The sequence below is a fragment of the Helianthus annuus genome, chromosome 17 (assembly GCF_002127325.2).
Source record: "Helianthus annuus cultivar XRQ/B chromosome 17, HanXRQr2.0-SUNRISE, whole genome shotgun sequence".
Classification (NCBI taxonomy): Eukaryota; Viridiplantae; Streptophyta; class Magnoliopsida; order Asterales; family Asteraceae; genus Helianthus; species Helianthus annuus.
In genome coordinates this window covers 59,092,783-59,105,030 of record NC_035449.2, presented here as the reverse complement: position 1 = coordinate 59,105,030, position 12,248 = coordinate 59,092,783, and the positions used below count along the sequence as shown (strand labels likewise).

Below are 12,248 nucleotides of genomic sequence, written 5' to 3'. Positions count from 1 at the left end.
AAACGGAAATATGCATATATTTAAATGACCTATAAAATCATTATTTCGTTTATAAATGATCAACCTAAGAAAAGAATAGTTAATATTTAAGATCAACTCGACGTATATATCATCCACCAAACACTATTAGAGCATCAACAATGCACCGGCACTCATGAACCTAGGGATGGCAAAAAAGCCCAAGCCCGACGGGTATACCCGAAACCCAAAACATACGGGTCGGGTATACCCGAAGCCCAATGGGTATGGGCCGGGTACTGGCTTAAAAAAGGAAAAAAATCGGGTACGGGTACGGGTATGGGATTTAGTGATACCCGCCCGATACCCGGCCCATTTACCCGAAAGTATTATATTATAGATTTCCATATATATAAACTTAGTGCATGTACTTATTACCTTCTCTATAATCATATGTGGATATGTATTTGGCAGTTTCTTAGTGAACAAATAACTTATTTTTTAGCATGTATATTGGATATGGAAGCTATCACCCTTTGTTATTTGGATGTTTATGCAATTAGGTGGTCCTGATACAATTACTTAATTAAGTAATCGTTTTGATTTAGTTTGGTATATGTGGTTTGAATATGATATGTAAGTTATTAATCATATTTTTATTTGTTATAGTCATTAAAATAGCAAACTATATAAACATCAAAGTAAAATTGCACATTTATCCCAACGGGTATTTTTATAAAATTAACGGGTATACCCAATACCCGCGGGTATGCCCGATACCCGACGGGTAATTACCCGGCAAATACCCGCCGGGTAACGGGCCGGGTATGGGACAAATAATTACAACCGGGTACGGGCCTGGGATTACCAATACCCGGCCCAAGCCCGGCCCATTGCCATTCCTACATGAACCGCCATGATGGACTTTTTCGGCCATAACCCCCTCTCTCTCTCCTCCTCACACCGCGAAGGTCTTTCCACGAGGATGTTTACCTCGGAAAATACACGAAGTTTTAAGGAATCTGGTCCAACTCACTGCCACCTCAACCCAAGCGTCCGTGAATGCCCATGAACCTGCTTTTAGATATTAGGGGGCATAACCAATTGACCTGCAAATAGTTTTATAGAATAAAAAAAGAAAGAAAAAAAGATTATACACTGAGCTTGTGACAGAAAGCCTTTTACCAATAGAATCAAGCAAGCCCAAAGAACCTTTCAGTCACAGTTGCACATCCATCCAAAAAACATTCACATGTCTTTGTTTTCCACTCCAAATCTATCCATAACTTTTTTAACATCTTCACTCACACACTCACACTCACACACACTCACACTCACACTCACACCAAACAACCATCCATGGATTCACACTCACATTCACACCCCAATTTCTTTGTCTTCTTTTCATTGATAATAATCACACTACTCTCAATCTCTTCTTCACTAGCCGATGCTTCGAAACACTCCATTCCCATCATCACCGTTGTCGGCGTCGTCTATTGCGACGCCTGTCACAACAACTCTTTCTCCACCCACAGCTACTTCTTACCAGGTAATTATACTTTTATATATACATATACGTGTTTTGGAGTTGGGGTCTCTCTGGAAGTAGTTTCTCTATCTGCAGAGACACAGACATAATGTTTGTCTGCATCCCACACCCCCAGACCCTACCAGTAGCTTTGCTATTTGTGGGACTATATATACATATATGTGTGTGTAATATAATATAATATGTGTTGTGTGGAAACAGGGGCAGAGGTGAGGATAGACTGCAAATTCAAAGCAGCATCTCCAAGAACTGCAGAGCAGATAACGTTTTCCGTTAACAGGACTACTAACAGAAACGGAGTGTACAAGCTGGATATACCTTCAGTGGATGGGATTAACTGTGCTAAAGAAGCAGCAGTTGTTAACACCTGCAGGGCTAGCTTGATCAAGAGCACATCTGCTGCATGCAATGTGCCAGCTGTCACATTTACTTCTAATGAGTTCTCTGTCAAATCAAGAGAAGCAAATCTATGCATTTACACTATGTATGCTTTAAGTTTTAGACCCTCTAAGAAAGATCTTGCAATATGTGGCAAGTAGTAGTAGTACTACTACTCTTGTGTTGCCAATTGGTTTTATATTAATTAATTGCCACTATTAGTTTCTGCTCATTACAGTTATTGTTATTTTTTGTATTTTAATAAATGAGTAATGTGTAAATTGTGATTGCAAAAATGGTCCTAGAATTTTGAGCTATCATATAAAGAGATTGATATAACATGTTTTTAGCAGGATTTGATATAAAGGAAACCCATAAATAGTTTCAATATTTGGATAGCTTTGATGAAAAAGATGATGTCAGCTTAAAGAAAGAACTTCACAAGATCATGTATTCATTGAAACCGAAGCCATAAATGTGATACCATCCGGTGGCAAACGCAAGGCGGTGGGGGGTAATTCGTGAAACAAGGGGCTTAGTCATGTTAATAAGATTTCTTATATTGGCTTGCTAATGAAGATTACTAGTTGGCTAAGCCAAGGGGCTGTTTGTTTACCTCTTAATGGGGCTCTTAATGGTTCAGACCTCTTACTGGTTCAGCACTTAATGGTTCAGACCGTTTGTTTCGCGAGCAAATGTCTGAATGGTTCAGACATTTGTCTCTGAATGTTTAAGCACTATACTGAGTCTGAATGGTTAAGATCTCTAATTTGAATTGGTCAAACATTTGACTCTGAACGATTAAGCATTATACTGGTTCTTAATGGTTCAGACCTCTTACTGGTTCTGGTTCAGCACTTAACCATTCAGATGTTGCCAAACAACCCCTAAGGGTTTATGATAAGCTTTGGGAGTCTTCTAAAACAAATATTAGACTAAAGGGTTTTGATTATGAGATTTCTTTAGACACTGGGAGATCGCCTTCTAGAACTGTAGGCGCTATATGGTTCATGAATTACTCATAAAATCAATCGAATTTGATTTGGTTGATATCAATTCATAGTATACAGAAACAAATAATGCATACATTACAAAGAACGTGTAACAATATAACATTGATTAATTGTTTTATAGACCAGATTTCTCCTCCAGCAAGAACATGTAAATAATGTGGTATGTCATTTCTTACAGATTATTTTCTCCATATCTAAAGCCCAAAACTGGAATTCCAGTGCCCAAATGCCAGGTTAAATCTGAATAAAATTACTCAAAACTCTTTACAAAATGGTACATGCACAGCCGTTTTTCTTTGATGCTTCATCGATCTTCTTTTCTGTTTAGGTGATAGAAAGCAATACTCTCAGAAGATACAAAAATAAAAGATTTGACAACTTAAAACAAGAATGTATGTCATTGATGAATATTGTATAACATCCTAAATACATATATTATGTAAACATCATTTATCAGAAACGTTAATGAACCGTAATCTGAGAGCAAATTGCAAAAATTCAGGCACAAAAAAATAATATCCAACAATTAAATTAAAATAACTGATTTGTATTTTATGCAACAGTTCCCTTGCGCAAATAAAAGAAATGTAACGATATTAAATGCAGAACAATAACATATCTGTATTGACATAACAAAAGGAAAACATTAATATCGCCACATGTATGGGTCCGCTTAAAATCTAATAGTACAAACTTCATTATTTCCACCAACGCGGATACGTGGTTGACTTTTGTAACTAAAATAGTTTACCTTCTCTTAGGGGGGACGGGGCGCTACGTGGTGGGACGGTGACCACGACGCGTGGAACCCCGTGGAACACCGCCGCCACCCAACTTCATCACTCGTCAAATTGAAACCACGTTATAGCCACAACGCGTGAAGATGAAGTGATGGGTGATGTTGAGTGTTGTGAGTGATGGACATTTCCACTGAAATCCATCACCAGTGATGGAATAAAGCTCGATGATGTGGCGGAACTTGATTGGATGTTGTGAGTGATGAGTGGGTGGTGAGTGATGGGCGCCCCGCCCGCCCTTATTCTATATAAGCATCAATATGAAGATTTTATGTGTTCAACTGCCCATTCTTTCTGTTCATGGTACTTGTGCAATTCATCACAACTACCAAATTTTGATCTAATATCAAGTAACTCAGATGTGATTCAAACTTAACATGATATATCCAATGATAAACACCAATATTTCACATTATGTAGGCCATTAGTACATCTAAGAGTCCTATGTAACTAAAAATAAGGCAATATATCATTGTTCTCTTGCAAAAACAGACAAAAAAAATAAATCTTACCTGTTTTTGCCTTGGTTAAAGACACATGTACAACGGCATGCATAGTAATTACCCCTTTCGGTAACTCTCCAAACGGTGTTCTGCATTGCTCAATGGTCTTGTTGTTCTCCAAAATTTTCCCAGCATTTATCAATTTGATGTCATTTGCTGATTTGGGTCCACCTTTCTTATCTGAGAAATGCAACATTGTATGTAGTGATAAATAAAAACGATAAACTGGTTTATTGAAAGTACATATATGATAAATGGATGGATGCAAGCAACTGAATGAAGTTCGGAGATGCTCAAGAAACAAGATAACTTCAACGAGCTGAAGAATGAAAATGATTTATGTGCACCCAAGAAAAAATATTACATGAAGAATAGTTGATGCTACTACTACCATGCTAAATGATATTACGCAGTTGATTCGCTAAACAGACAATAGAGATACCACTTTCGATGCACATAAATATTGATTAGCTCATTTACTAGAAAAAGCCATTGTTTTTAAGTTGAAGATGCATTGTTAGTTGCAAGAAGATAAAATCATATTCAAGCTAAAAAAGATCTGCCAGCGCAAAAAGGGCTCTAATGCAATGAAACTTTAAAACCAGTTATAAACTTTAAACATCAAACGGTATCCGGTATACTATTTAGCCAATAGTGACACACGTTTAAATCAAAAGATGTGTTTACTCACACATAACAGGGCAATGGGAATAACAATGTCAAACATTTATATGTGTGTGTGGACGTATTTCTCATTGCAGTGGCGCTTATCTGCAGTTGTAAACCAGTATTTTAAATATGCATTGCAAACTTCTGTCAAATTGCACCGAGCCCATCTATCCAACTACATGTTCTAATATTCTCAAGATTTAGCCTTATAAAACTTAATTTAAAATTCAACTCAAATTGTTATCGTTTTTTAACTAACTAATTCCATTACATGTGAGATTTCATTTAACTTTGACAAGCAACAAAGTAATAATAAAGGATCAAGATAAGATAAACAAATTGCAACGACACATCAAAACTAAACAAAACTGCAGAGTGGTGTGTATCTTCAAAAGAAACATGTGTTAACCATACAGCAAAATAAATAAATAAATCAAATTGTGGTATATAAACACAAACTGAAATAAATTCATTCACACCTTTGGGCCACTCGGTGACAATTCTCTCCTTAAGCATCGCAACCGTCGAAGCCGGAGGGTCTCGAAACGGACCAATGTCAGATCCATCAAACAACCTAAACTTCAATTCTAAAAAATCTTCCTCTGCCATTTGCAACAAACTATAATAATATAATAACAACAACAATAATAATAATTATAATAATTTCAGCTTATGCGAACCCCTGTGATCGAGCACAATTGTGGTACAGTCTCAACAAACCTATGTAAAATCGAATAAATATGAAACAATTAATAAAGCGAAGTAACGCGCAAATTGCTATTGTGAAAAGATATAATATTCTTTGTACCTTGCAATTTAACGCGTAATTAGGATAATTCACAGAAGGTCCATGTGCAAGTTGAAGTAATTGAAATGGAATGTGATGAAGACGAAGAGGAACCCTAGGCTCAATCTTGACGCGCACTAATGCACTATTCATTACTCGGTGAATTTAATTTTAAACGTTACATATTTCTTTTCTTTTTGGGCATGCTTTTTATTTTATTCTAAACAGAGTTAAATGCCCGGATAGTCCCTGTGGTTTGGCATTTTTTCACTTTTAGTCCCTAACTTTCTAAAATTACAGCTATAGTCCTCAACGTTTTCAATTTCGTTCCTGGATGGTCCCTAGCACGAATGGAGGTTAGTCTTTTCAGTTAAATGAGTCTGAAATGACCTAAATACCCTTACTATTAAAAAATAAAATTTAAATCAATAACCACCTTCAATCAAAACATACCTCTTCTTCCTCATATTCATATTCATCTTCAATCCAAACACACCTCTTCTTCCTAATTCTTCACCACCACCACCATCCACCTTTCACCACCGTACCCCATCCTTCACTCCAAATTACCGCTACCCCATTAGTCGTATCACCTGTATGTAATTCTTTTTCCATGATAATGATCATGGGCATTATTCAATCAAATTAACAGTAGACCCCTTCACATACATGCCCACATGTTTTCTTTATATCCATAACATGTGAATTGGTGTGCAACATGAGTAGTGTGTTCTCTAATTGCGGAAATCCAACAAGCTATTCTACCTTCTCGCGAAGGTGAAACTATAATTAAGTCAATCATACAATTAAGAATCTAAATAGTAGTGATGCAACGAAAAAAAACAGGATTCTTTATAAGTTTAGAGCATAAATGGAGAATTAGGGGGTGTTTGGCCTAACTTTTATTTGTTGGCTTATGCTTATATTTTAAAGTAGCTTATAGCTTATTTTCTATCATTTGATAAGCTCTTTTTAAGTGTTTGGATTAGCTTATAGCTTATTTTATATCATTTGCCCTTATACAAAAAAGCTTTTTCAAATAAGCTAAAAAACCATCATCAAATAAGCTTCTTCAAATTAGCTTATATAAGCTAATAAGCATAAGCTTAAAAAGCTAAACCAAACACCAAATTAAGCTTATTTTGTAAAAAAAGCTTAAAAAAACTCTAAGCTTTGTTAAAAAAGCTAGGCCAAACACCCCCTAAGAATCAACAGATGTTTTCTTCTACTATAATGATAAAAGACAGACACGACGCTTTTCTTCATAGATCTTGGATGAGGCACTAGTTCCAGAATAACTAATATATTAAGTTTAAACTACACATTTGCTCAATATAGTTATGGTAATACATAGTAAACTGCATTACAGTGCTCTTTAATTAGTCTTTAGAATAACAAATACTGATAAATCAATTATACTTGATTCAGTTTCAAAATTTGACCTGTGTGTAATTTTAGAGGGGAAATTCGGAGTGAAGGATGGGGTACGGTGGTGAAAGGTGGATGGTGGTGGTGGTGAAAGGTGGAGATGGTGGTGGTGGTGAAGAATTAGGAAGAAGAGGTGTGTTTGGATTGAAGGTGACTATTGTTTTAAAGTTTATTTTTTAATAGTAAGGGTATTTAGGTCATTTCACACCCACTTAACTGAAAAGACTAACCTCCATCCGTGCCAGGGACCATCCGAGAACGAAATTGAAAAAGTTGGAGACTATAGCTGTAATTTTTGAAAGTTAGGGACTAAAAGTGAAAAAAGGCCAAACCACAGGGACTATCCGGGCATTTAACTATTTTAAACAGCAAAACTTCTATGTATTTTTGTCGGTTAGTTAATAGTGTAGGGGTCGATTGTAATGCTTTTAGTCTTTTACGGCCCAGGGCTAAAGATCGGAGAAGAAGAAATCCAGAGAAGTAGATGTAGATTGGACGGGTTTTTCTCAGAACTAGTAGCTTGGTGGCTCGGGTATGCATCCAACTCTGAGCGTTATGAAGGAGGGGATGCATTTGCTCGTTTGAGTGCATCTCAGGATGCTTATCCGGTAATTTAGTTGGCCGTTCAAAAAAATACTCTATTTTTATTAATACGTACTTAAATGTGCTTGGTGGTATCACATTTTCACGCGTGTATTAGTTGTTAGTGTTTATTCGATAGTAGGTGACTGATAATTAAAAAAAAAAATTAGGTAAAGGATTACCCCGGTGAATCTATTAATCACAACCAATAAAAACAAGTAACTGATAATTAAAAAAAATTATATATGCGAGATCATGACTTGTATATCGTTTATTTTCTTTGCATATATGTGATGACAACCAAATACTTTGGGAAATTTATACATGTCTATGTAATGCTTGAACACAAGTCACCTATTAAAAAAACACCTTAATTTGATACAATACCCTTCATGAAAACCACGTAAACACACAAACAAACGTATCTAATATTACTTTGATCAACTACTCATATAGACAGAGAAAAAAACCATAAATAAAGAGATTGTAATGAAGGGGAAATGCTAGTTGTGGAGGTTAAAGAATTAATATTATAACCATGTCAAAGGTTGTAATAGTTGTTTGGAGATTGGTTGATGATGAATGCTATATACATGTCAAATGTGTACTCATTATTAAGCATGGCGATAGTATGATATGTTCCATGGCCACATCAAGTCTGCATATTATTATTTATTTTCTATATTGCATGTTTATCCGTTATTTGTTTTGAATTCTAGTTTAGTTTAGTAGGTAGTTAAGGGGTCGAATAAGTAGGAAGTGGTTAGTTCCAATTATCCCACATTATTAGTTAATTTGTTTTGCTTTGTAATCCTATAAAATGGATGCTTTCGTATGAATAAAGATATGCAGATGAATTAAGAGTCCATTTCATTCTACTTTTCTCTCAAGTTCTTATCCCCTTTCTGGCCATTTAATCTGATCCATAACATAGTAGTTCACAATTTTATGCTACCGGAGTCTTACTAGAAGGGTTGTGTGGTATAACCCTGGTGAGTGACTTACCATTACCGGCTACCTGATATTTGTGACCTTATGCTTGACGGAAGCTACACTTAGTCTTCACATTTTTAACTTAGCAACAGGTAACATACATATGTCTCCAATCGTATGTACCTTCTCGGCATATTATTATGAGCATCTGTTTGGTGTTCATATGTTATCGTCTTTTAATAAATTATATTAACATCAACATGTTATTAGACCGGAGGGTATGGGGGCCGTCCCCATGCCCGTCCTCCCGCCGCCGCCCCAACAGATCCACCCCCCAGCCCCGTCGCCTCCCCAGCCCTGTCAAATTCGTCCGCCCACAACCGATGTTCACGGGCCTCTTTCCTCTCTCCTCACACAGACACAGCTATATATATATATATATATATATATATATATATATATATATATATAGGGTAAGGATAGTGTAAAAAGTGCTCAAAGTGTGAGAAGTGTAAGAAGTGTATTATAACACTATATATAATACTATATAACACCATATAAACACCGTATAACAATATGTAACACCATATAATACCATATAACACTATGTAACACTATATATCATTATATAACAAATATAACACTATACATCTATCATAGACATGCTATCAGACAACCTATAGTGTTATATTTGTTATACAATGATATATAGTGTTACATAGTGTTATATGGTATTATATGGTGTTACATATTGTTATACGGTGTTTATATGGTGTTATATAGTATTATATATAGTGTTATAATACACTTCTTACACTTCTCACACTTTGAGCACTTTTTACAGGATCCTCTACCTATATATATATATATATATATATATATATATATATATATATATATATATATATATATATATATATATATATATATATATAAGGGGTTCATCCCCTTCAGGCCCTTTCTACGTGACGGTGATGTGGCTACCCGTTCCCTTAGAGATGAGGCTCTCTATACCCACTATGACAATAATAATCTAGTGTCTTTTTTAAATGATATAATAAAACATTTGCACCACATGGCTTGCTTGTAATCCATTTCCAATAAAGTGATTATTTTGTGATTTTTTTTATCTAACACATCCCTCTTTTGGACATGTGTTAGGGGGTACGGGGTGCCTTCGGGCAACCCCTTCGGTGAGTCGAAATCCCGATCGGGATTGTGCCGCCAACAAAGGCGGTGAAGAGAGAGAGGGTGGAAAACGGTGATGAGGTGCCGAAGGAGAGAGGGGAAAGGTGGTGGGGCCAGCCCACTTTCAACCAATCAATGCTTTCCCTTTTTTTTTTTTAAAAAAAAAAAAAACCCAATTCACCTAATAGGGGAGTGGCGTCATCAAATGGGGGTGTTAGGGGAGTTTAAGAGGGGAGTTGACGTGGCACACGGGGATTGGTTTGGCGTAAGAGAGGGCACTCACCTATTAGGTGTGCACCCCCTTCACCCTTATAATTAATCAAGCTCTACTTTGTTTTAAATGACAAAGTAAATACATTCCAAATGGCATGCTCACACCTTTAACATATCATGAGTTTTGACAGCTTTAGCATATCATGCATGAGTTTTGACTTTTGACCAAAACATACTAGTTAGTAAACTTTATTGTATATGTGCTAGTCTTTAATTAACTAAAAACCATGTTTGGCTATAAACAGAAAAAAAAGAACCGGATAGAAACAAGAAACAACTACACATTTAACCTACGTGCACAAGATCCAAAACCGCTTTTGATTTAAATCAAAAGTAGGTCAACATGAATGTAATATAAACCTATGTTCTTGCATAATCCATAAATATAAAACACATGTAAAACAACAACAACAACAACCGTACCCAGTAAATTTTACAAATAGCAAAGTTATCAGTAGGATACAGGGAAAATGAGATGTAGGATAGAGAGACTGCTTTCAGATAGATAGATAGATGCCGGACTCCAACACATACAACAAACAATAAAACACATGAAAAATAATTAAAAACTAGAGTTAGATTACTAATTGTAAGTGGTAAGAGGAGGGAGGGAATTACAACTCTCGGATAAGGAGAAAAAAAACACCAATCTAAGCATATCAAAATCCTCCTCTTCCTCTTCCTCTTAATTTTACATATTTTTAATCATAACTTCTTTCTAAAATAAAAACCATAAAAACTAAACTTAATTACTCTTCTTTCTCTTTACCAAAATAAAGAAAGAAAAGAAAATATAACTAACAAACTAATGAACCAATCAAAGCCAAAGTGCACCAGCCTCTTTCAAAAGAGGCACAAGTGTCCCATTGATATGAGAAGCCATAACTCTATCCATTGCACCCACAAGCTTCCCTCCAACAAACACCACAGGGACCGGCGAGCCGGTTCCAAGCAGCCGCATCAACGCTTTCTCCATTTCTTTTCCTAGAGGCTGTTGATCAAGTTCGTAGACGGTTGGGTTGACACCCATGCCACAAAAGAGGCGCTTGATGGCGTGACACATGCAGCAGCTGCTGAGGCTGAATATCACCACGGCGTTCTCCGCTGCGAGTCGTTCGATGCGGTGGAATGGGTCGTTAACGGTGGTTGTGGGTGGCAAGTATGTGCCCCATGATTCGGTTTGGTAGTGCATACTTTTGTTAAGTGGTGAAATGAGAGATAAATGATGAGTAGTGTGATTTGGAGTATTGTGAATTTGTGGGGTATTTATAGAAGGGGTTTAGTGGGTCCATGGGGAAATTCCTCATGCATATATTTACTTTTGATTTAATATTATAAGATATGTGATTTTGATAGAGAATATTTTTTTTTTTATCTTGCATGATTTAATATTATTATATGTGATCTTTGATAGAGAATATTTGTGATCTTGCATACACGCTTTTTTATCATGTATATGATCTTACATAAAGAATTGACATAACGTAGGACATTAAAAAACAAAGAGCAGTGTTCAAGAGAGTATATTTTTTTACATAAATATAAGTAACTTACTTTTGCGTGCTATGACGGGGTTGGAATTTATTAATGCTTGGTTTCGAAGAGAAATTCACATTGGAACAAAAAAAAATCATTATGCTCATTGGTATATTCGTTTGTCCATTTTGAATAAAAATTCATACGAAATGTAAAGAAAGAAATCAAGTAAAGCAAGAGTATGCTAAAAAGGCTTAAAGAACACAGAAGATAACTTCTAAAATATTAAATAAAAAAACAAAATAAACACACTAAACACGTTAAATAGTGTAAAATGAAGGGTTATTTAGTTGGTAAGGGATATTCTGGTTGATGTTTTAAAGCGGGCAGGGATTTCAGCAAAAAAGGAGGCTCTGGTGAACTTTTTGACGGACCCGCTCGATGGGAGGTCTACTCTTCGACCAGCTGATATTCTTGTGTTTGGGTGGGCCAGGGGAAAACACGCTTGTGTGGACCTTACAGGAGTGTCCCCTCTTGTTGGGCTCAGGGATAATGGGTTTGTTGCTGGCCAGGCTACGTTGAAGGCGGAATCAAGCAAGGTCGCTAAACATGAGAAGGCATGTTTAGAGAATCAACATGTGTTTATCCCATTCGTTTTTGATACATTTGGTTCCCTAGCCCCAGAGGTTGTGGAATTCCTAAACAAGGTTC

General features: G+C 36.1%; 3 protein-coding genes across 5 annotated transcripts; 1 reads left to right on the top strand and 2 right to left on the bottom strand.

Moving 5' to 3' along the window:
* The first annotated feature begins 1,180 nt into the window (after positions 1–1,180).
* Positions 1,181–2,120, top strand: LOC110922197. Its single transcript, XM_022166510.2, has 2 exons — positions 1,181–1,510; positions 1,712–2,120. The coding sequence occupies exons 1-2, from the start codon at positions 1,318–1,320 to the stop codon at positions 2,047–2,049; spliced, it is 531 nt and encodes a 176-aa protein (XP_022022202.1). The 5' UTR covers positions 1,181–1,317; the 3' UTR covers positions 2,050–2,120.
* Positions 2,121–2,903: 783 nt separating this feature from the next.
* LOC110921542 (membrane-anchored ubiquitin-fold protein 4) lies at positions 2,904–5,841 on the bottom strand. Of its 3 annotated transcripts, none has more exons than XM_022165879.2 (5): positions 5,679–5,841; positions 5,551–5,590; positions 5,350–5,489; positions 4,211–4,381; positions 2,904–3,221 (listed from the first exon to the last, which is right to left on the bottom strand). In XM_022165879.2, the coding sequence occupies exons 3-5, from the start codon at positions 5,477–5,479 to the stop codon at positions 3,166–3,168; spliced, it is 357 nt and encodes a 118-aa protein (XP_022021571.1). In that variant the 5' UTR covers positions 5,480–5,489; positions 5,551–5,590; positions 5,679–5,841; the 3' UTR covers positions 2,904–3,165. The 3 variants fall into 3 exon arrangements, 2 of the variants coding, with proteins under 2 accessions (XP_022021571.1, XP_035843003.1); XR_004887126.1 differs by having other exon boundaries at positions 2,954–3,221; positions 5,350–5,472; XM_035987110.1 differs by lacking the exons at positions 5,551–5,590; positions 5,679–5,841 and having other exon boundaries at positions 5,350–5,544.
* A 4,776-nt stretch (positions 5,842–10,617) lies between these two features.
* On the bottom strand, positions 10,618–11,304 carry LOC110921224 (glutaredoxin-C1). Its single transcript, XM_022165513.1, has one exon. The coding sequence runs from the start codon at positions 11,251–11,253 to the stop codon at positions 10,879–10,881; it is 375 nt and encodes a 124-aa protein (XP_022021205.1). The 5' UTR covers positions 11,254–11,304; the 3' UTR covers positions 10,618–10,878.
* Between the last annotated feature and the right edge of the window lie 944 nt (positions 11,305–12,248).

Bases quoted from the DNA above. Each gene is read 5' to 3' on its own strand.
- LOC110922197 (XM_022166510.2), top strand. From the start codon at position 1,318: ATGGATTCACACTCACATTCACACCCCAATTTCTTTGTCTTCTTTTCA. The intron at 1,511-1,711 runs GTAATTATACTT...GTGTGGAAACAG, and splicing joins CCACAGCTACTTCTTACCAG to GGGCAGAGGTGAGGATAGAC.
- LOC110921542 (XM_022165879.2), bottom strand. From the start codon at position 5,479: ATGGCAGAGGAAGATTTTTTAGAATTGAAGTTTAGGTTGTTTGATGGA. The intron at 4,382-5,349 runs GTGTGAATGAAT...TGCATTTCTCAG, and splicing joins TGTCACCGAGTGGCCCAAAG to ATAAGAAAGGTGGACCCAAA. The intron at 3,222-4,210 runs GTAAGATTTATT...TCACCTAAACAG, and splicing joins TTTAACCAAGGCAAAAACAG to AAAAGAAGATCGATGAAGCA.
- LOC110921224 (XM_022165513.1), bottom strand. From the start codon at position 11,253: ATGCACTACCAAACCGAATCATGGGGCACATACTTGCCACCCACAACC.